This window comes from Ictidomys tridecemlineatus, chromosome 12, assembly GCF_052094955.1.
Source record: "Ictidomys tridecemlineatus isolate mIctTri1 chromosome 12, mIctTri1.hap1, whole genome shotgun sequence".
Lineage (NCBI taxonomy): Eukaryota > Metazoa > Chordata > Mammalia > Rodentia > Sciuridae > Ictidomys > Ictidomys tridecemlineatus.
In genome coordinates, this window is record NC_135488.1 from 50,106,754 (window position 1) to 50,131,736 (window position 24,983).

At 34.1% G+C, this 24,983-nt stretch overlaps 1 protein-coding gene across 1 annotated transcript in view; it reads right to left on the bottom strand.

The window, feature by feature from the left end:
• The window catches only part of Dnah6 (dynein axonemal heavy chain 6), a 263,669-nt gene that overhangs the window by 220,374 nt on the left and 18,312 nt on the right, over positions 1-24,983 (bottom strand). The window contains exons 6-11 of the mRNA XM_005335870.5: positions 11,758-12,025; positions 8,742-8,876; positions 8,534-8,654; positions 7,349-7,478; positions 5,081-5,249; positions 4,531-4,647 (exon numbers count right to left, since the gene is read on the bottom strand). Coding sequence (XP_005335927.2) covers positions 4,531-4,647; positions 5,081-5,249; positions 7,349-7,478; positions 8,534-8,654; positions 8,742-8,876; positions 11,758-12,025 — 940 coding nt within the window. The remainder of the gene's footprint in view (positions 1-4,530; positions 4,648-5,080; positions 5,250-7,348; positions 7,479-8,533; positions 8,655-8,741; positions 8,877-11,757; positions 12,026-24,983) is intronic.

Here is a 24,983-nt window from a genome sequence, read left to right on the forward strand (position 1 = left end):
TTGGAGAAGATAATGCTAAGTGAAGTTAGCCAATCTCAAAAAAAAAACAAATGCTAAATGTTTTTTTGATATAAGGAGGCTGACTCATAGTGGGATAGTGAGCAGGAGCATGAGAGGAATAGATGACCTCTAGATAGGGGGGAGGGGTTGGAGGGGAAGGGTCGGGGCATGGGGTAATTAATGATGGTGGAATGTGATGATTATTACTATGCAAAGTACATGTATGAAGACATGAATTGGTGTGCATATACTATGAATACAACCAGATATATGAAAAATTGTGCTCTATATATGTAATAAGAATTGTAATCTCCTGTCATATATAAATAAAATATTTACATAAAAAAGATATACTGAAGTATTCAAAATTAATAGAATGGCTATACAAGTTATGGTGCATTATACAACGGAAAATTCCATACCCTTTCAAAATGATATCTGCAGAAACTGGTCAATATCATGGGAAAAAGTTTATGATATAATGTTAAGTTAGAGAGAGAGAACTGATGTATGATATTATCCCTATTTAAAAATGTATCTACATCTATGTATATAATCTCATAATAAAGTAAGTATGCTGGAAACAATAAAAACAGTGGTTATTTCTATTTCTGACAAGATTTTGGATGATTTTAATGATCTCTGGGTTTTTCAAATTCTCTTCAATGAGCATGGATTAGTTTATAATTTAGAACAAATATCTTAAAGAAAATTAGTTAAAGTACTTCTTGATGAGTCTTAAAATATGAGCTGTAGCTTGCCAAGAGTACAAAACTCCTAGGAGTCCCATTCTCTCTGTCATTGTGTATGAAGGGGCCCCCACCAAGAGGTGCTGGAGCACAGAGGCAGTGTAGACAGTGTGCGGCAGATGTGTTAACACAGGCAAACAGATAGGTGGATGTGAGCAGGCAGGTAGGGGAAGGAAACAGAGGACAGGAAATCCCACCCACAAACCTTCCTTCTTCTTGCTCAGGAACTACCTTCTTAAACTAGAAGAAGTGAGTATAGTCATTTTAAGAGACTTCCAACTTCAAAACATGCAGAGAGGCACTGCTTGCCAGATCCTGATTCATTGTAATTTATATTATGGTTTTAAAACTTGGGTAGGTTTTTCTGGGATATCAATGTAAACTTTCTAACATGTGAAACCAGCACAGGGCAGTGGGCCATGGCCCCCAAACCATAGTCACCTCAGCAAATTAGTTCATCATTGAAGAGGAAGGAGATTCCAAGACCAAGTATAAAAACCCAGTATGTGGAGTGTGGTGACATGATGCACACCTGTAATCAGTCTAGCCTGGACAACTTAGTGAGGCCCTGCCTCGAAACAAAAAATAAAAAGGACTGGGGATGTAGGTCACTAGGTAAAGAAAGCACCCCTGGATTCAATCACTAGTACCTATAAAACAAAACTCTTCCTGTGGAAAGCCTTAGGTCTTTTCTTCTCTGGGAGGGAGTCTATTCTACAGGGAGGCAAGGCTCTCCTAGAGCTTATCTCCATTAAATTAAAAAAATTCTTTCAGCTTATTCTCTAATTCTCTTGACTTAAATATTTCAAGAAGACAAGAACTGAGGAAACAGGAGTCTCCTCAGGACACACTAAACAGGATTTTCACATCGGTTAATATGTAAATGTATCACAACCCCTTTTCTCCTAGAATGCCTAGCAACATCTCCCAGAGCACTCTTTGAAAAATGCTACCATAGGTAATGGAGAAATTTTAAGCAGGAAAGTGACATGATTAGCTTTGCCTATGAGAATGACTTGCTAACAGAAATGTGGAAAATGGGGAAGAGAAACAAGCAAATCGAAACAGACTATTATGTCAGGCCAGATAGAGATGATGAGGTTTTGAGTGAGAGAGCAACTAAAACTCCACATAAAACCTGGTGACTGGACCTCAGGGAGCAAAGGGAGAATCTAAGCTATCTCCCAGATCCCTGACATGGGCAGCTGAATAATGCCTTTCATTGAGATGGGAAAAGCATGGAAGGAGCAAGTTTTGGTAGAAGTTGATAATTTAGTTAATTTTGGTGAATTAGAGTTGATCATGGAACATTTTGGTGGACATTTGCAGTTGGCTCTAAGTCTGGGGGTTAAGAAAAAACTACTGGATAAAAATATATACTTATGAATCAGTAACCTAGAAGTTAAAACAATAGGCATAGAAAAGAGCACCTAAGAAAAATTCATAGTGTGTGAAGAGGAGGGAACACTTTAGGAGAGCATCAATCAAGGGTCAGACAGAAAAGATCTTGAAAAGAAGGATGGGAAAGAAAAAACGTAGATATAGAATAGAACCAAGGGGAATTTAACCAAGAGTCTATTTCATGAGGTGAAAGCAATAAATAAAATCACATGCAATAGGAGATCTGTCAAACACAAGAAGAAAACTGAAAAGTAAATATGAATCAAGAATTCAATACATTGATATCCTAAGCAAGAACAATGTCATGACTTAAGCATATAATTTTCTGGGCTGGGGTTTTAGTTCAGTTTTGTAGCACTTGCCTAGCATGTGTGAAGCACTGGGTTCAAACCTCAGCAAACCATAAAAATAAATAAATTAAAATAAAGGAATAGAAAGAGTGAGTCATTATTAAAAAAAATTAAAGCATATAATTTCTTGCAGTCCTATATATGCATGTGTATTTGAAACCCAGATGGAGATGATTAAGACTAATGACCAAAATAATTTGGGGGGAGGGAGAAAATTCATGAATGAAAATCTTATTTACACTTCCAATTTTGGGTATGTGAAGTAAAATCTTATGTTGATGAACACATGAACTTGCAGATTATTCCCAGAGCTCAGTCATGTGTAGGAATTAAAAATAACTATATGTGAAGCAGAGTTCTACAACAGAAAATGGGAAGAGTGTTGAGTTTTTTGAGGCCTGTCACTTGGGAGTAAAGATAACAAACTGCTTGCTGGGGACAGCTTCCTTGTATCACTTGTAACACAGGGGTACCTGCATCCCAGGTGAAGGACATGAGTTTTGTGGCCAGGAGAAAACATAGGAGCTCAGTGCTTCTCTGCTTGGGACCTCCCAAGAGCAGTTCCAGACACTAGGAACTTATCAGTCTGCCTGTCATTGTAAATGTCTTAAAATATCCTATCTCATAAATTACAGAATCATAGACTGCTGCAAGAGGAGGCAACCCAAGAATTCATCTGCCTTCTCATCTGAAAAATGAAGAAACTAAACCCCAGGGCGCTTATTAATTGTACAGCCAAGACTAAAATCTACAGATCCCAAGTACTAGTGCTTTTGCGCTACAGTATATATACCAGTTAACAACAGAAAATATGGACTGATTGGTTTACTAATCTACACATGTACACAAATGTGGTAGACAAAATAAGACGGCCCCTGAGATTCTTGCTCACCACTGTACATACACACACCTGCCTATATAATGCCCTGCTCTTGAGTGTGAGTGGACCTATGATTATAAAGGGATATAACTCCAGGGATTAGGTTACATTATGTGGCAAAGGCAGAAAGATTCTGCAGACAGAATCAAGGTCCAAAATAAACTGATTCTGAGTTAATCAAAAACGTGATTATCCTGGTTAGACATGACTGAATCAAGGGAAAGACTTCAAAGGAGAGATTGGGCTTCCTGAAATTCTCTAATAGACCTTGAAGAGACAAGAGCTATGTTATGAACTGCCTATAGAAGGGGTCATATAGCAAGGGACTACAGGGTACTTCTTATATCTAAGGGTCATCATTGGCTGACATTTGCAAAAAATGGGGATCTTGGTCCAATAGCTGGACAGAGCTCTATTCTTCCAGCAATCTGAGGGTACTCAGAAGTAGAGTCTTCCCAATCAAGTGTGGGATAAAAAAAGACCTCAGTCTCAGCTGACACCTGAACTAGAGCCTGGACAGGTCCTAAAGCAGAGGATGAGCTACAATTAGCAAGTTCCCAAATTTCTGGCCTATAGAAACTGAGAAAAATGATGATTGTTTTAAGCTGCAAAATTTGTGGTAATCTGTTACAGAGCAATAAATAACTAAAACAATTAAGTTCCCTCAGATGCAAAATACTTTAAAAAAGATTTTAAAAATGGTGTTTGCCAAGAATGATTTCTTGGACTCTTATTAGAGGGATGCCTATAGTCCATTATAAAGTTTATGTAGAACATGTCCTCTTTTTTAATATTATTTTTTTAGTTGTAGGTGGACACACAATATCTTTATTTCATTTTTACATAGTGCTGAGGATCGAACCCAGTGCCTCATATGTGCTTGGCAAGTGCTCTACCACTGAGCTACAACCCCAGTCCAGAACATGTCCTCTTGATGGTATACCTTACCAAGCCCCTAATTTTCCTCAAGTTAAAGAAAATGTGCTATACTTTTAGATAGATTTTAATGTATAGGGAATGCTGTGAAAGAACAATGCTTTCCTCTGCTTTGGAGAAGTGATAATAGTCCTGCCAATCTTTTGATAGTAAAGCAGTTGCTTATTTTCCAGAAAATGTGTACATAATACAGAAATTATATAAAGAAGCATACCAGAAAATCTTCCATTGAAGGCTCAAAGAGTAGTGACTGAACTGTCAAAATCAGTTCTGTGATGAACATGGGAATGAGAGACTCATCTTCTTCCTGCTTTTCCACTACAGGAGCCCCCTAAAATGAACATATTTGCAGTGTTATAAAGATGCTAGTACCAAGGCATAAATTAAGACAAAGACATGTAAACTTAAGTTTATATAATTAGCTGAATTTATAACCATGGCATGTGAAAAGAAAAGATAAAAGGTAAATATTTAAAGATGATATAGTATCATAAAATGTCTCTCCTATAAAAACACTTATCAACAAAATGTAAAGGCAAACAATAAATGGGGAAAACATGAATAATGTATACAACAAAGTTGATAATATTTAAATAGAAGTGGAATTCATATACTCAATAGAAATAAAACGAACAACAAATACTTCAATAGAAACATATTCAACAGAAAATTTCTCTATTTTTCTATACAGAAAATAGCATGATTTATAGTAAGAACTCATCAAATAAGTGTTGACAATGATTCTTAGTTTGATCTGAATATACCTTTTTGTCAGTGACTTCAGGCTTCTCCTCAGTAATCCATTTCTGAATGACATCTGCTGAAGGTGTTCTTTTCAGTTTATCAGTAAGATAATTCAGAAGAGAGTTAGCAGAATTTACTGTTAAGATATGCAGTGTGTTCTCAATTAAATAATCGTTTAGATAGATAAAGCTTGAAAAGAAAAGTAAATATTGTTTCAGTTCTCTATAATCACTATATATTTTTGATCGTGACTCTAAAGCAAGTATTTAAATGTTAAAATATAATTTCTCCTTGAGTTGTGACAATAAATCTCTGATGTTATTATTATAACATCAGAGATTTATTGTCCAGAAGAGTTTTTCTTAGACATTCTTCCATTTAGAACACAATTATATTCAAATATGCAACATCAGTTTTTAGCTAGGTGTTCTAACTCTTCATAGTCTATTTAATGAGCAATATAGCTAGTAAGGAAAATGCACGTAGCTCATCTAGCCAAAGGGCTATATGATTTTTTAAGTGTTTTAAAGAAAAACTTAACGTATGCAACAACTGTTACATTTAGAATAACTTTTTAGTTTGCTTAAATGGAGCTTTAGGGTTTCTTGTATCTCTAGGACCTGATGGTGGCCTTTGAGACAGCTTCACTGACTTTCATTGATGCAGACATTTTCATATATAAAAGAGTACACAATTAAGGTACATTAAATAAATGGTTTTAATTGATAGATTAAGTTAGTGAACACCAAATAGTAATAATCAATGCTTTATAGTTTCACAATTTTTCAGATAATCTTTGGCGATTTTGTTTGTAAGAGTTATTTGTGATCATAAGGCTTTAGAATGATGGAAACTTTAAACTCTGAAATAGTCAAGTTCAAGATGGAGCTAGGTAAGCAGATGGCACAGCTAACAGCAAGTTCCCTGGTGAGGTACTAGGAGGAACATTTCCCTTCCAGGCTCCCAGTTGTAAAAGCTGCCTTAGCGATAGGGTGGAACTTTATGTGATTTTCCAGTTTGCCATAGTTCCTTAGTGACCAAAAGGATGGAGCAGTGCAGGAAGTCATCCATGCACTGTGCGTGAACTAAAACAATGTTGAAACCATGAGGCAGTAAAGTAGGGTATCAGAACTCCCAGCAGCAACCCTGCTGGTTTGAGAATGCCTGGTTCATGTGGCTTCCTACCTAGCTCCATCACAAGTTCAGCACAGCATCAGAGATGGAATGACCCGCTGGAGCTATGCAGACTCTGGAAGTGAGTGTGGCTTGTCAAAATGCCAATCGACCTGTTTACTGCAAGACCCTGCCACACTGAGAAGCAAGACTCCTTCCCTGAAACCTTATTCCTGCCTTTGATGTACTCCTCCTTAAATAAAGAATCAGGGCCAATCTTCAGTTGTTCAGTTCCACCTCCCATCAGATGTGCTCCCCTTTTTATCTAATTTCTGGCTCCAGCTTTATATCTTACTATTTCAGACTTTTTATTTCCCAGGCTGCTCACACCTCCTGAGCAGGAACCTACCTAGCGGGGTGCTGGTCACCCAGCATTAGAGCAGGCCCTCCTAACCTACTTGCGGAGGTCCACAAATCTCTATGTGCCTGGCTTCTCCTTCACACAACTTGTTTTATTGCAGGGAGTTGTTCCAGGCTAGGCCAGAGGGAATCACAGCCTTAGATATCAAAAAGGAGCTCTTGGACTTGGATTTACTATCAGCCTGCCTGTCCCAGCAGCTACTTTGCTGAGTGGCAGTTGAAAGGATGGGTTTCTGGAGCATGCATTTAGGTAATCATATTCCTTAAATTCTCATAACTATTAGAGAACTCTATGGTGACAGGTTTGATTTTTTTTAAAAGGAGATGTTTGGAAATGAACATTGCCTTTTTTAAAATATTAAAAACATGGGCTGGGGATGTGGCTCAAGCGGTAGCGAGCTCGCCTTGGCATGCGTGTGGCCCAGGTTTGATCCTCAGCACTACATACAAACAAAGATGTTGTGTCCGCCGATAACTAAAAAAAAAAATGAATATTAAAAAAGAATTCTCTCTCTCTCTCTCTCTCTCTCTCTCTCTTTAAAAAAATTAAAAACATTAAAACATCTCTATGTTTTGGTTTTAACTTTTCATTGTACATATTTGAGTAGGACATAAGATGTTCTGACATACAGAACAAAATAATTACTCCAGTCATACAAATTAACATATTCATCATCTTCCAAGGTTTAATTTTTAATGAAACTTGAGCAGGATGGATGATCTAATTTTTTTTAAAATAAATACTAGTCATTTACCATGTTAGCCTCATGCAATGATGCCTTTTGCTGGCCTGTTCCGTATATGTCATTTTTTCAGAATCTCCATAAGAGGGCAACTCAACCAGCACATCACTGAAACCTACTCCACTTATTTTTGCATAGCAAGCTAAGAACAACAGAAGACACAAGAATTTTTGTGTAAAAATTTCATTTCTTATATAAAGTATGTTCATGCCAAATTATGCCATTATACATGAGCTCTCTTATTATTATTTTTTTGCACTACAATTCTTAATATACTTTATGCCACAATTTATCATATCTCTGATTGTATATAAGGTATGTTGACACCAAATTCACATCTTCACACATGTATTTTGTATAATGATGAGGGTCTCCTTCCACCATTCATGTATTCCCCTTCTTCCTCTCTTTCCCTCCCATCCCTATTCCCTAATCTTCCTCTCTTGCTCTCCCTCCCAACCCCATTTTGAATCAGATTAGAATACTGCATTAATATATTAATAATTCACAGACTTTTATCTAATGTGTACTCATGTATAGATTATTAAAAGTTTTAAAATGTAAATGATAAAAATTCCATTTCTTTCAATATACATTCAAAGAAAGAACAAATAAAATGTAAAAACAATAAAATCCTTTGGTTCATAACACATTTAAAGCCTACAAAGAAGTCTAATTATTCAAAGGAATTTCCTACCAATTGATTTCAATTCAAGTAAATAGTATAGATAGTTTTTAACATTCTCCTTAACAGGAGACGATCAGTAGACCATGTTACCTTTCTCAGGAATACCTCGACCCTCAAGCATTTGATCCATCTATATTGTTATCATCCTTTACAATCCATGCCAACTGGGACCAATCTTAAGATCCATTCAGTCCCTAATTTTTAACAAACCTATTGACTCCAACAGTAGGCAAGACATACATTTAAGAAGACAGTCTCAACCAGAATCCACTATAGAAGGCTTATGATTAATATTCTGTGTACAGTTCACAATACTTACGTGAGAGAAATGCAAGAAGATGCAGTATTTACCATTTTACCTGCTTCCACAAAGTATATTGAATTTATAACATACCAAGAAGCAGTTTGAAAGAACTGAAAAAGGATCATTATTTAAACCTAGGACAAGGAGAATTGATATTTTAGAAAGTGGACATTTCTAATATACCCGGGTTCCATGCCCTTCATACCCTCAGTAGGTTCAAATGCACAGTCATCAGGAACAAACCCTGCAGCACGCAAAGCAAATCGACATGCCTTCCTGACCACTTCTTTTGCCTCATTTCGAAATTCTTCTAGGCGCGCTGTCACCTAGAGATTAATGAATATGCATAATTAGTGATATCAAAATATCAATAATAGGGAAAAAACTTAATCCTTATAGGCAAAATTTCTTACCTCCTGTAGTCTTGCGACTTGTGCAGCCTTGAACTCCTGCAGCGTGTAGGTGTGACATTTTTCAATATAATAAAGTCCCATAAAGCTCAATTGATAACACAATTCATTTATTTTAAGAAGAGCTGGTCGCAAATACTGAATGAAAATAAGAATTTATCATTGTTTAGTAAGAAAAAAAGTTTTGTATTTTAAAAGTATAAAAGCTTGTGAATAGTAAAAATGGTTAATAAGAAAAATAAACAGCTCTGTATGTTAACTTGAGCTACAACTACAAAAAACATATATTACGTAGAAACACTTTTGAAAATTTTTTTGTAAAATAATTCAATGAATTATCAGATTTAGTTTGTCAAATTCCTTCTTTTTCAGTTTAAAAATACATACATGTCTTTCTGCTTATTTAAAGAACAAAAATGAGAGCAAGTAAAAAAAACTGGGCAATATCTTACATTTCAATAGCTTTTGCTAATAAAGATTCTTGTGTTACTTTAAGGACTTTACAATATCCAGTCACAACTATAACAGAAGGGAGCATCTATTAATCTAAAAGGCTATGACAGAAAACAAGGATAAATTTGACTTTAAATTTTAGTGGGCAACAAGTAGTTTTGGAAAACTTATGTTTCTTGAAAAGGTTAAACATAGAGTAACTAATGACCTAGAAATTTTATTCCTACAGGTATGACCAAGAGAAATAAAAAACATATGTTCAGACAAAAACTTGTACATGATTGTCTATAACAACATTATTCATAATTGCCAAAAAGTGGAAACAGTCCAAATTTCCATTAATAGATGGGTGGACAAATAAATAGGCATAATAACACAAAGGAACAAAATGCCAATGAAAAGAAATGCTATAACACAGATGAACCTTAAAACATTATGTTTTGTGAAAAATGCCAGTCACAAAAAAAAATAAACAACAACAAAAAAACAAATATTGTGACTTCATTTAAAAGAAATGTAAAGAACAGGCAAATCTATAGATACAAAAATTGATTACTGGTTACTTAAAGCTGGGGTGAGGGAGAAAAGAGGGATTGGGAAGAAAGAGGGAATGTGAATAATGGAGTTTTTCTTTTGAATGATGGACATGTTCTAAAATTGACTGTAGTGATTATTGGTAAATTCTGTGAATACACTAAAAATCATTGAATTATATACTTTATAAAGGTGAATTCTATGGTATGTAAATGTCATATCCATAAAGTTGTTACAAGAAAATATAGGCACAGGTGCCAAAAAAGTTGGTTATTGAAAAATGTCTAAAAATAAAAATTTCTGGAAAAACTTCATTCAATATTTCTTTCTTCAACCCAGTTTAGAAGAATCAGCCACTCTAGTCAAGTAGTTGTAATTATAAGACTTGTGATAAGTGTGAGTTAGCATCTAACAGATATTCAAACCATCTCAATGGTGTTAGCATAATTACAGCCACCTTCCTTTTCCCCACCCCCACTTTATGAATACTGTTCTTATTCCCAAGAAATAGAAAATAGCCTGAGATAATGCAGGTCTAGAGATATGCAGGTCTCTCCCTGCTCTCTCCTTGAGAAGATAAAAGTACATGCCTGTTTGCTTGTTCTCCCTTCTGAGAGATAGGAAAACTGCCTTTCTCTGTTCCCAAGAAATAAACTTGCCTTCCACAAGATTAGAGGAAAACTAAACCTGCCCCTAGTGCATGGCCATGGTTCTAGTCTATAACATTCAAGGGGGAGTTGCTACTGTTCTCCCTCCTTGCTGCCACTATCCCTCTCTTTGTGCAGAGTAGCCTTGTCAGGCTCTTGACAATAAATCTGTTTCTTATCCCAGGTATGTGTGATCAGTTCTGTGCCACTTTTCTTTCAAATGGGACTGCTATTTATGTCAATTGCAGCTTGAAAGCATGAAAACATTCTAGTCCTCTATAACCAATTCAAGAGGAGATATTATCAAACCAATGCACCACTGGTATGAATGTTGCACAGGAGATAATGATAACTTTAAGCACACAAAATAAGAGAGTGAGTTTTGATTGAGTTGATTTGGAGGCAATTCTAGGGAGAACTATTTTGCATGTTTAGTAACAAATTTATAATATGGATAGTATTCAAGACATGGTAAAAGATGAAAGGTAGTGAAATATCTTTAAATGAAGAAAGTAGATGTGTGTAAGGATTGAATTTTATATCAACAACTAGAATATTTTCCCGCAACTCAGAATGCTGGATGAGATGGAGGACTCCAGATGGTTATATATTTGTTTAGCACTAATATCTGTGTTAAGTGTAGTCCTGAATATTCCTTGATTGTGTGACTAACATGGTGATAAGTCTTTACTTTATGCAAAGTGAAGGAACTGACTGTAAAAAGAAAACTAAAGGCTTTTGATTGGAGAAAGTAGTGACTTAGTGTCATAGAAACAGACAGCTGAGGATATAGCACGCTTGAATGTGCCAGTAATAATTTCAGTTATTCCCAGGAGTCAAGTACAAAAATTCTAATGTAAGTTGAAATTCATTGAGTGGAATTTAAATATGGCCACACATTCTTTAGCAGTTTTTTTTTTCCTATCATGTCCTAGCATTCAAAGTAAAAGTTAAATTTTCCCCAATTGTCTAAATCCATGGTAAAGGGACCTATATGATCTACTGAGAGGTACTGGCCCATGAAAACAAGTACCAGATTATTTGGGGCCATTAAGTCCAGAAGGTTTCAGAGAAGAGGGGAGGTAATAGGGCTGCCAATCCACTGTTCTCAAAAGACATACAGCTTTCTGATCAACAACAAAGGGGATTACAAATCCAAGACTTTGAGCCTGTTTCTAATCAAAGGGGACCTGTACAACTCTCTTGTTGTACTTCTGCATTTTGCAACCATAGTTAAAAATATAGAAATGCCACTGGATTGCAAACTCCTAATTGACTAGATAGGTTAAAAATTGTGAATTATCTTTAAAAGGTGAAATATTCCATTTCAGAGACTATCTTTTCTTTTTCTGTAATTCTTTAAATTACAACTAATAAATACATACAGGATGAACAATGAACAAATCTTTTTGTAGAGATTTTCGACATTCATTGATTTTCATGGAGCGTACATTCTTCCTCCATACGCTAAAAGCCTTCCATTTCCGGAAAAGTGAAAATATGGGGATCTTAATGAGTTCTCTGTGATATAGATATTCCTGTTCCCATCGATCAATTTCAATAAATTCGATCTCATCGTTGTAAATGTGTGTCACTGCCTTTTGGCTAATCGTATAGTAGTCATTTTTATTGATGTTCTCATAAGCTACAACTCTATGAAAAAACAGAGATTTAGACAAATGAATAAAGTGTTCAATACAAAGTCAAGCAATTCAAGTTATTTTGTTGTAAGGAGATAAATTTCTTGAAAATTATTAAAATTTAATACTATTTAAATTTTATGATTTAATATAATTTAATTTTTTTATTTTTTTATTATTAGTTGTTCAAAACATTACAAAGCTCTTGACATATCATATTTCATACATTTGATTCAAGTAGATTATGAACTCCCATTTTTACCCCGTATACATATTGCAGATTCACATCGGTTCCACATCCACTTTTTTACATACTGCCATACTAGTGTCTGTTGTATTCTGCTGCCCTTCCTATCCTCTACTATCCCCCCTCCCCTCCCCTCCCCTCTCCTCCCATCTTCTCTCTCTACCCCATCTACTGTAATTCATTTCTCTCTCTTGATTTAATATTATTTAAAATTGAACAAATTCTAACAAACTACTTTCAGATTGAATAATTTATTCAATAAAAGAAAGGGGAGCTTTGGTCTTATTATAAAGATTTCATATTCTTGGCAATATGCCCATATCAAAGTTACATGATTTTTACAATTAAAAAACCTACTATAAATATTAAAACCTAATCATTCTGACTGAAAACAGTTGGGAACTGGGTTTTTAATTTATTATTGATTCTTTGGAAATCATTCAATATTAATAGTATAAAATAGTTTTAAACTATCTAGTATTGACAGTTATGAAATATGTGAAAGAAAACATAAATTAGATAAGAACTGACCCAAATTAAGATAAAATTTTTGCCTAAGTCATCACATACAAAATAATTATTATTCAGAAATTATTTAGATCAAGTTATGTCTTTCTTTAATGATCATCAAGGGCATTCCTTAACTGTATATATAAAGGGAAACAGATCAAGTAAAGAAGAAAATCAAGAACAGTATAAAAACAGGAACTAGAGCAGAAGAAATAAAAAAAGTAACAAGAACAGAAAGGTCTAATTCTCTAAAAAATTTTAAAATAAGAATTTACAGTAAAAAGACATTTCCTATAATATTAGCTATAACGTTACATAATATATGCAACTTAATCAATATTAAAATAAATATAAAATATGATGTAGCACCTTATTAATATACACTTAGGAATTTAGGAAAGTAATATTCCTGAAGATTCTCTGAGATTTTAGAATAAGATAAAGGTTAAATAATATACAAAACACAAATCCCAATTGTTTTTATGTTAAAACTATGCAAAAGTATGTATATTAGTAACACTCCAGTGCAAATGAATTGTTTCCCTTGTCTGTGTTCTCTTGCATTCCTTTGTTCTGTATTCTGAACCTGGAGTGAAATGATTGAAATTGCTGTATATAAACAAATTCACGTGCATTTGCATAGTCAATTTTCAAAGGACTGGAACAAAATTCTTGGGTCCATTGTCAAAAAGCCAAGTACTGTTGGCATAAGTAATTTTAAAAATTAAAAAATAATTAATAAAACAGTAAGAATATTTTTGTAAATTGTGACATACAGAACCAAAACAAAAGCAAACCCAAGAGCTATTCATGTGAGCCCACAAAGAAAACCGAGGGGCAGTGGTACAGTGGGGTGTGGGAGGGAGCTGATAACTAACTTTAAGGTTATTCTCCTATTTCAGAACTGCAATGGAAAACCTCTTTTGCTTTTACCTGACCCCATTAACTGACTTTTTTATGTGTTCTAATTAACTCACACCAGAAACTGATGCTGTAAGTAAGATACATGGAAAACATCAAAATTTTTTCCTTTTTTCCCTGTTCAATAGCTAAAGATATAAATAGAACATTCTTGGAGTGATTCTCTTCAAAATGTTAAACTTCAAAACGTAACACTTGCCAGTGAAATTATAATCAACTTCAGATGTTTCATTAACATCAGACATCAAACCAACCTAGAAACTAGAATAGCTGACCAACCCCTTGATTCAAGTCTGGAACACTTGCTCTATGTGGTTCATCTTCTACTGACAGCCCTGCTAGAAGGCAGCAAATGTGATCCCTGATGTTGAATTTCAATTTGTTGGCCCTCAATGCCACTTAGAAATTATTTTATTTGTATTTTTCTTTCTTCTAAGAAATTCATTCTCAAACCCCTATGCTTTTTCCCCTCTACACACCTCTACTGTTAACACAGTAAATGAACACATGTGAGTCTTTTTCAAAGATTAGCTCATCAATATCAAAATCATCTGGAATATTTATTAAGAATCTAGATGTCTGGGTCAAACGCAGAATCTTCATGTATTGTGAGACTCCTGATTAACAAGCTGCCTGGGTGATTTTAATGTACAAAGTTTGTAACCACAAAACTGTATCTAAAAAGAAAGAAACAACAACAAAAACAGAACTAACAACCTGATCTCTATTTCATACTGTCATTTAAAAATCTACATACTATGCTTTCCTTCCTAGGTATATATCTTATGCTTTCTTCCAAAGAGAAGTTGTTGTTGTTGTTTTCTAACTCTCCTAGTCTTCTGACTACCTTTCCTCTGTAACTGAAGTTGTGCAGAACTTCCCTCTTGTGTGTAGAAAGCTTTTCCTTGACCCTGTTGGATTTTGGTGCTTTGCTGTATATGCTCTGCCTCAGAGCACTCAGAAGTTTCTGGAGTTGAACCACCACTTATAATGGTGACTGCCCATTCAGCATTTCTTGGCATTCAGAATTCCAACTTCAGCTGCCTCCTGGATAGTCGATTTGGATGTTTGTTCTGCTAGTCCTCTCTTTGACAAGATAATCAGAAACATTGATCTTCCCCTAAAACTTGAAGAGAGAACTTAAAAAAAATTCAAGAATAAAATTCCTACTTTGCTGCTAAAAAAAAAAGATGACTTTATGATACATTTACCTAAACAGAGATCCTTGGCTAGATAATGAATCAGGCTAAGAAAAAGATCTTTAATAAAATTACATTTAACTATACTGTCTTCAAACTAGAAAAAATATCTGTTATGATTTGTTGTCCAATGCAGGATCAAGGGGTCCCTTGTCTAATGATTTTACTATACAATCTCTATCAATCTGATATGAAACTTTAAGTCATCTTTAAGTCAACTTGTGTGTCTTGTTTGAAAGAATCCAATGGAGTGAGAAAATTACCTGGCTCTTGTGGTAAATCATAAATTGTCCTATTATTTTTCATTTCATGTACAAATCAAAGTGATTACCTACTGGAAGTCTTCTCTGGGAGTTAATTCTTTTGACTTTTTGCAAGACAATAAAACTTTATTGCGATCTGTCATTTCAGGCAGCAGCTCTATTATACCCTGCAGTGATGGGAAATACTTCTGTTTATCTTTAAACCAGTCCGCTAGACCAATAAAGCTGAAAGAAACATGGTTTGCCTCATGTGACCCTTCTGCTCAGGAACTTTGAATAACCTCTGATTGCTTGTGTTGTTAAATCCTAATTATTGTGCCAGATGTTTGTGGCATTCTCCTGTTTCACATTAGTTGCTTCTCAGTGGGCACAAATCGCCCATTTTCATCAGGCTGGTTTTTTATCATGTCCATCGTTGGTCATATGTGAATGCATGCATATGTCTGTTCACTATTTCCTCCTTCCACCTCTTTCAAGTTTCTGATTTCTACAAGTAGGAAGAGTAATTCCTGCTTAATTAGATAAGCTCCTGTCGCCCTCTGCAATTTCAAGTTCTCTAGTTTCATTATTACACAGCTTTAATTGATGTGATTTGAATCTATTTATTGGATGAAAGTAAGAAAACACATGCCTGGGAAGAAATGAGTTTTGTTTCATGATAGTCAACACCATGATTCAATATGAGTCTAGATTTTACATAAACTAGGGAAGATAAATGCTTGCTTTACTTCTGGTTTGATTAATCAAAGATAATAAATTATCTGATAAAAATTCCTTTATACCTACAAATTAAAGAAACACACAACTAAAAGGAAATTGTAAAGTTTCAACAGAAGAGAGTGATCTGGGAAAACGATTCTCAGAAGATGGTTCTTTGGGGGCTGGGGATGTGGCTCAAGCGGTAGCCTGGCATGCGTGCAGCCTGGGTTCGATCCTCAGCACCATATACAAACAAAGATGTTGTGTCCGCCAAAAACTAAGAAATAAATATTAAAAAAAAGAAGAAGATGGTTCTTTGAAGAGCAGCATCAGCATTATGTGGGAATAGCAGATTTCCAGACCTCCTCCCAAATCTATAGACATTCTGGGGACTTAATAATCTGTGATTTAGCAAGTCCTTTGGGACTTGCTTGAGAACTTACTGTTCTGGGTCTATAGGGTTAAACTCTGGTTGAATAATGGAACCATCTGATGAGTTTTAAAGACATACTGTTTGTTGGTCACGTTCCACCACAAACCAATTAAATAAATCACTGGGGGTAGAGTTAAAGCTTAGAAATGCTACTATAGATTCTTCCATTTTTTTTAATGAAAGGAAGCTATCATCCAATAAGTTGTCATAGCTCCAGGGCAGTATCAGAATGTGTGTGTGTGTGTATTTTGAGAGAGAGAGAGAGAGAGAGAGAGAGAGAGAGAGAGAGAGACAGAGAGAGAGAGAGAGAGAGAGAGAGAGAGAGAGAATATGAAAGAAATATAGAAAGACAATTTGGAGACAAAGATCTTTAACATTCACAAATGAAAATCTAAAGGCCTACAGAGTCTCTGCTGACCAACATTATATTTATTAGATTTCAGTTTCCTCATGTTCTAGCCTAAGAAAGCTGTCATTGTATTAGACAACTTTGTGAAGTTTCTGACGTCTTCAAAATGATCTATTAATATATAATATTTAAACCTCATATTAGAGTTTTTAAAAATAATTATAACTTCACATGGAAACCAGAATGCTGCCATATGAGAATATGTCAAGCTGATGACTCTCTGTATTATCTATTCTAGTCCACTAAAAATGCAATCTATCTTAAAGGATAGAATAGCTTTAGTTTGAAATTTAAAAAGTTGTTTAAAAATACTTTTAACATATCAGATTTAGAAATACTTTGGGTATCAACTTAATCACTTAGAAAGTGTTTGTTAAAAAAAAAATCAAAGAATTAACTCCAATCTACTCTGAGCTCAGAGGAGACTTTACATAGTCTTAACAGTCCACCATATATAATTATTTCCTTAGGTTCCTAATCTCAAACTCTGATTCAACTAAATGTTTTTCCAATTTATATAATCAAAGAAGACATTTTTTTAACATATACCTATTAATGTAATTTAGGTCTAATGTTCCTAGAAAAAATGCACTGAGAAACACTGAAGTGTGAGATATGGTGTCCTCTTTCATGGCTTTCCATGGGCCTTAGAGATGCTTGGTATCTGGGGAGGGGTCTGTCATATAGTCTGACCTAGCCATTAAATTCTAATAGCTTTAAAATTGACATTGGAAAGAGTAGTAAGTCATAGAATTGGAAGACAGTATCAGACATTATTCTAAATTTCCTATGTGCAAATCACAAAACAACATCAAGTAGTAAATTCCTTAGTGTATATAGACCTCTTTTCTTTCAGCTGAGGATAATGCCTTTCTAATGATGCCCTTATGAGGATGAAATAAAATTAATGTCCAAAAGCACTAAGTACAATGCCTAATATAGTACGTGCAGCACAAATGTCAAGAGTAGTTGTTATCATGAGGCTTAGTATATTAGGCGTAGTATATGACAGCTTGAATTCTAAAGTTCCACTATTTGATTCACTAACTGTAAATGTTAAACATATTTGGGCTTCAAATGTTGCATCATTTGTAAAATGAATTTTTTAATTCTACCTATACTATAGAATTGCTATGAAGATTAAATCAGTTAATACATATATAAAACATTTAGAACTAAGTGGTCCTCAGGTGCTGAATGAGTAGTATTAAGTATGGAGTGCCCAAGGAAGGCACTTGAACCAGAAAAAATGAGTACTGATGTGCCCAAGTTATTTATGGAGACCAATTTTTTTTAATTACAATTATTCATAAATTTACCACAGTTGATATTTTTTCCTTATACTCATATCTGGTTAAAGTTCCTGAATTCAAAAAATATCTTTGTAGGTAAGACTATATGGCCCCTTCTGCCAGAGATCAGCATTGTGGTGAGAACACAGCACAGCCCCTGCCAGTTTCCTGTGGAATCATCCCAAATAATTTGATCCTACTGAGATAGTATACCCTAGAGTTAGTGTTGATAGCGTCATGTTGCAGTACTCACTCATTGACATTAGTACCCTAATGTGGCTGCCTTAATACCCTTACTGGGGTGACCAAGTTTATATTTCTATGAATAAAAGAGCAAAATATGGACTTATCTAACTGAAATAATAGTGAGGTGAGGCACTACATAGATATGTATCCATCAGCTACTAGAAAAACCAAGTTTGAGATAATTCTAATTATATTATATAATTTTAAATATTTTTAAACTACTGTTTGCCTTATATATCTATTAATATTCCAGCTTTAATAAAAATTTGTTCAATATGGTAAATGGAAAGATAAATGTTTGTGAAAATAAAATCCATTTAATCATAAAGTATTTGAAAGAACTATAGACCACAATAGTGTCATAAAAATGAACTTCTAAAAATATTTTATGTAATTCGCATTTAAAATTGTTTAAAGTATTTTGAAAACTCAAGGATGTGGTAAAGCATTGAGATACAAAGGTCATTAAAAGCTAAAATTGGGCTGGGGTTGTGGCTCAGTGAGGGCTCGTTTGCCTCTCACATGTGAGGCACTATATTCAATCCTTAGCACTGCATAAAAATAAATAAATAAAATACAGGTATTGTGTCTATCTACAACTATTTTTTTTAAATAAAATTAAGAAAAAATTAAAATATAATTATTATTTATGCTTTTGAATGGACAAAAACATTTTAAAAATTACAAAGGCCTACATTGTTCTTTTTCCAAACTATTAGATTATGTTTACAAATTATGTTTTGAAAATTTGTTTTTTAATTTTTAAAAGCAATCAATTCTGAAATTCAATTAAGATTCAGACTTTTGTCTAGCTTATGACATCAAAAACCAAATGAGAGAAAGAAAAGAGCTGAAAAAAATAATCAGAAACATTTATTTACTTTTAAGGAACACCTACTACTAAATAATAATATGAAAATAACAGCAATGTCATATAAATATACATATGTATGTTTGTGTATCTCTATTAATAGGAAGACTGATGAAAGAGCAAACAAAATAAAAATCAAAATTAAACAAGAATTTCCTTCTTGTTTTTCTTGCACACAAAACACAGAATTTTGCTGATAAATTGAACTTGTTTTAGGATTCTAAGGGCAGGGTCTACTGTCTCAGTAGAATCAAATTATTTGGGATGATTCCACAGGAAACGGACAGGGTACCATGTTCTCATCACAACGCTAATCTCTGGCAGAAGGGTCCATGTAGTCTTACCTACAAAAATACTTTCTGAATTCAGGAACTTTAACCAGGTAGGCATATGGATATAAGGAAAAAATATCAGCTGTGGTAAATTTCTGAATAATTGTAATTTAAAAAATAAATTTGGTCTCCATAAATAACTTAGGTAAATCAGTACTCATTTTTTTCTGGTTCAAGTGCCTTCCTTGGGCACTCCATACTTAACACTACTCATTCAGCATTTGAGGACAACTTAGTGAGCATTCAGCACTTATTCAGGCCATAAACCTTATCTAAATTTTATAAATGTCTCATCACAAATTTGAAAATAATAAATATCAGCCATAATAGCTTAAAATTAATAACAAGGTTCTCTTTTACTAGCTCAATGAAGAGTAGTATGAGCCATAGATGAGAGTTAACACTCAGCTGGTTCCTTTTCCCAGTCTTATCATTTGTTTTTTTAATAAAAGAAAAGTGACGATTTTGTAATTGGAAATGAGCAGCATATAACTGCAATGTCAGTTTCATAATTGTGGATCTCTGGACAATTTATAGATCCAGAATTCCTTGATCATTTCACTCAAGTCTTCTTTTAGCATTGAATCTGATACCTATGTTGACAAGTACACTATGTTCTAAAGCTGCAAGTTCAAAAACTTCTATTATGGTAGTAAAATTCTTAGCAACTCTTGGTTGCATTTGAATTAAAAAGTATCTCCTCAAATTTTACATTTACAGATAATTTTGGATGAGTATGCCTATTAACACATAATCAATTATTTTTCTTCAATCAGCAAATTTGGAAAGAGTAAGAAACATTTCCTATTTCCACTAGATTTTAATTGGCCTAAAATTCCAATATTGTGTTCTTCCCTTAAAGATATTTTGATAAGAGGTCCTAGAAAAAGAAAAAAATAATTCAATGCCAAAACAAAAAATAATTAAGAACAGAGCCCAAATCAATTAAATTGAGACTCAAAGAACAATTTAAAAAATCAGTGAAAAAGTTGGTTATTTGAAAAAACAAACAAAACTGATAAACTCTTAGCCAAGCTAACCACAGGACAGAGGGAAGACTCAAATTATTAAAATTGTGGTGAAAAAGGAAGTATCACCACAGACACTACTGAAATAGAGGATTATCAGAAACTATTTTGAAAATTTATACTGCATTAAAATAGAAAATACTGAAGACATCGACAAATTTCTAGAGACAGAGGACCTACCAAAATTGAACCAGGAAGGTATAGAAACTCTAAACACATAAATTCCAAGTAATGAAATTGAAGAAGGTAACAAAAACCTACCAACAAAGAAAAGCCCAAGACTGGAAGCATTCTCAGCTGAATTCTACCAAACCTTTTAAGAACTAATACCAATCCTCCTCAAATTGTTCTATGAAATAGAAAAGGAGGGAACCCTTCTAAACTCGATCTATGAAGCTAATATCACCCTGATACCAAAACTAAACCAATATCTCTGATGAACACATAGATGCAAAAATTCTTAATAAAATGCTGGCAAATCCCATACAAAAATATATTAAAAAGATGTGCACCCTGAACTAAGAGGGTTTCATCCCAGGTATACAAGGTTGGTTCAACATACAGAAATCAGTAAATGTAATTCATCACATAAACAGTTAAAGACAAGAATCACATGATTATCTCAATAGGTTCAGAAAAGCATTGGCAAAACACAAGCATCCATTCATGTTTAAAACACTACAAAAAATGATGGATGGAGCACAACTCAGCATTGTAAAAGCTATGTATGACAAACCCAAGGCCATAATTCCAAACGGAGAAAAACTGAAAGCATTTCTTCTAAAAACAGGAACAAGACAAGGCTGCTCTCTTTCACCATTTCTATTCAACATAATCCTTGAAACTCTAGTCAGAGCAGTTAGGCAAAAGAAAGAAAGTAAAGAAATAAGAATTGGAAAAGAAGAGCTCAAACTATCTCTTTGCTGAGGACATAATTCTCTACTTAGAAGACTCAAAAAACTATACCAGGAAACTTCTAGTACTCATAAATGAATGCAGCAAAGTATCAGGATACAAAATTAACACCCATAAATCAATTGTGTTCCTATACTCAAATGATGAATTATCTGAGAGAGAAATTAGGAAAACCATCCCATTCACAATAGATTAAAAAAAAAAAAAAAACCTGGAAATCAATCTAACAAAAGAAGAGAAGGACCTCTACAGTGAAAACTATGGAACACTAAAGGAAGAAATTGAAGAAGGACCATAGGAGATAGAAAGACCTCCCATGTTCTTGGATAGGCAGAATTAATATTATCAAAATGGCCACAATACCAAAAGTGCTATACAGATTCAATGCAATTACCACCAAATTCCAATGACATTCTTCGTAGAAACAGAAAATCAGTCATGCAATTCATTTGGAAAAATAAGAGAATAGCTAAAGCAATCTTTATCAAGAGAAGTGAAGCAGGAAGCATCACAATACCAAACCCTAAATTATTCTACAGAGCTATAGTAAAAACACAGCATGGTATTGGCACCAAAACAGGCATGAAGACCAATGGAACAGAATAAAAGACACAGAGACAAACCCACAAAATCATAGTTATCTCATACTAGACAAAGGTGCCAATAAAATATATTGGGGAAAAAATACCCTCTTCAATAAATTGTTCTGGGAAAACTGGAAATCCAAATATAGTAGGATGAAAATTTAATGCCTATCTCTCACTCTGCACAAAAATCAACTCAAAGTGGATCAAAGACCTAGAAATTAGTCCAGAACCCCTGCACACACTAGAAGAAAATGTAAGTCTAACACTCCAAAATATCAGCTCAGGAACCAACTTCCTTAACAAGCCTCTTATGAGCAAGAATTAAAATAAAAAATTAATAAATGGGATAACATCAACTAAAAAGCTTTTTCACAGCAAAATAAATGATCAAAAACATGAAGAGAGAGCCTACAGAATGGGAAAATATCTTAGTTACCTACACTGGAGATAGGTCATTAATTTTCAGGATATACAAAGAAAAAGCGTAATACCAAAACCACAAAGAACTGACTCAATAAATGGGCAAAGGAACTAAATTGACACTTCTCAAAAGAAGAAACACAGAGAGTCAACAAATATATGAAAAAAGTGTTCAACATTTCTAGCCACTAGGGATATGCAAATTGAACTACATTGAGATTCCATGTTACTCTGGCCCGAATATCAATTATTAAAGTTACAAGTAAAAATAAATTTTGGCAAGGATGTTGGGACAATAATACATATATGCATTGTTGGTGAGACTGAAAATTGGCGGAATCACTCTGGAAAAGCAGTATGGAGATTCCTCAGAAAACTAGGAATGGAACCTCATTTGACCCAGCTATCCCACTCCTTGATATATGTCCAAAGGATATAAAATCAGCATATTACAATGACACAGCCACATCAATGTTTATAGCAGCAAAATACACAACAACTAAGATATAAAGCCAACCAAGGTGCCCTTTAATACCCGAATGGATAAAAAAAATGTGGTCTATATACACAACAGAGTATTTCTCAGCCATTAAGGAGAATGGCTTTATGAAATTTGCTAGTAAATAGATGTAACTGGAGGTGATCATTCTAAGTGAAATAAGCCAGTCCCCAAAAAACAAGTGTCAAGTGTTTCTCTGATATGTGGAAGATAACACACAATAAAGGGTAGGAGGAGGGGAAAACAGAAGTTCAGTGGATTAAACAAAGGAGAATAAAGGAAAATGAGGGGTGATAAGAAAAGGAAAGAGTGTAATGGACATAACTCTCCTATGTACATATATGAATATATCACATTATTATTATGGACAAACACAATAAAGGAGTCCTAATTGGAATAAGATATATTCCATGCTTGTATAATTATATCAAAATGGACTCTACTCCCATGTATAACTAAAAATGAAAAATTTTGATAAGGTTATCTATGAAAAATACTAAATACATTTCTAAGGCATATCCCTTAAGCAAAACACCTAGATCATAGAAATTGTCTTTATTAGCATTACCCCAATCAGTCAAAAATGATACCAACTCATTCTCCTAGTAGATATGCTCAGTAGTCTAGTAATACAATAAATCTCCAGAATTGAACAAAAACACAGTTTTCTGCTTCCTATTCAATACTTCATCTTGTGCTGGTAAAAGTAGAATCCATTTTACATTTGGTAAATTTGATTCTTCACATTATAGGGAATGAACATTCTAAATAACATTCCTTCATAGCTGGCTTATTAAATAATGTTTTCTTTTTTCCTGTGGCAAAGATTTTCTCCCATTCTGTAGGCTCTCTCTTTATGTTATTGATGGTTTCCTTTGCTGAGAAGAATCTTTTTAGTTTGAATCCAACCCATTTGTTGATACTTGATTTTATTTCTTGAGCTTTAGGAGTGTTATTAAGGAAGTCAATTCCTAGGCTGAAATGGTGAAGATTTGGGCCTACTTGTTCTTCTACTAGGCACAGGGAATCTATTCTAGTGCTTAAGTCTTTGACACACTTTGAATTGATTTTTATGCAGGGTGAGAGAAATGGGTTTAATTTCATTTTGCTACATACGAATTTCCAGTTTTTCTAGCACCATTTGTTGAAGAGGCTATCTTTTCTCTAATGCATGTTTTGGTGCATTTGACTAGAATGAGATATTTGTATTTATTTGGGGTTTTTCCTCTGTGTCTTCTATTCTGTTCCATTGGTCTATGTGACTGTTTTGGTGCCAATATCATGACAGTTTTGTTACTATATCTCTGTAGTATAGTTTAAGGTCTGATATTATGATACCTCCTGCTTCACTCTTCTTGCTAAGGATTGCTTTGGCTATTCTGGGTCTCTTATTTTTCCAAATGAACTTCATAATTGCTTTTTCTAATTTTCTAAAGAATGTCATTGGTATTTTAATAGGAATTGCATTAAATCTTATAACACTTTTAGTAGCATTCATCTCCAGGATATATAAAGAACTAAAAAAAATTAACGCAAGAAAAAACAAATAAACCAATCAATAAATGGGCCAAGGAATTGAACAGACACTTCACAGAAAAAATCCAATTGATCAACAAATATATAAAAAATGTTCAATATCTCTGGCAATAAGAAAAATGCAAATCAAAACTACTCTAAGATTTCATCTCACTCTAGCTGGAATGGCAATGATCAAGAATACAAACAACAATAAATGTTGGCAAGAATTTGGGGAAAAAGGTTTACGCATACATTGTTGATGGGACTGCAAATTGGTGCAACCATTATGGAAAGCAGTATGGAGATGCCTCAGAAAACTTGGAATGGAACCACCACTTGACCCAGTTATCCCACTCCTTGGTTTATATCCCAAGCACTTAAAATCAGCATACTACAGTGATGCACCCACATCCATGTTTATAGCAGCTCAACTCACAATAGCTAAACTATGGAACCAACCATCTGTCCTTCAACAGATGATGGATAAAAAAATGTGGTATATATTTACAATGGAATATTACTCAATCTGAAAGAAGAATTAAATGATGGCATTTGCCAGTAAATAGATGGAATTGGAGACCA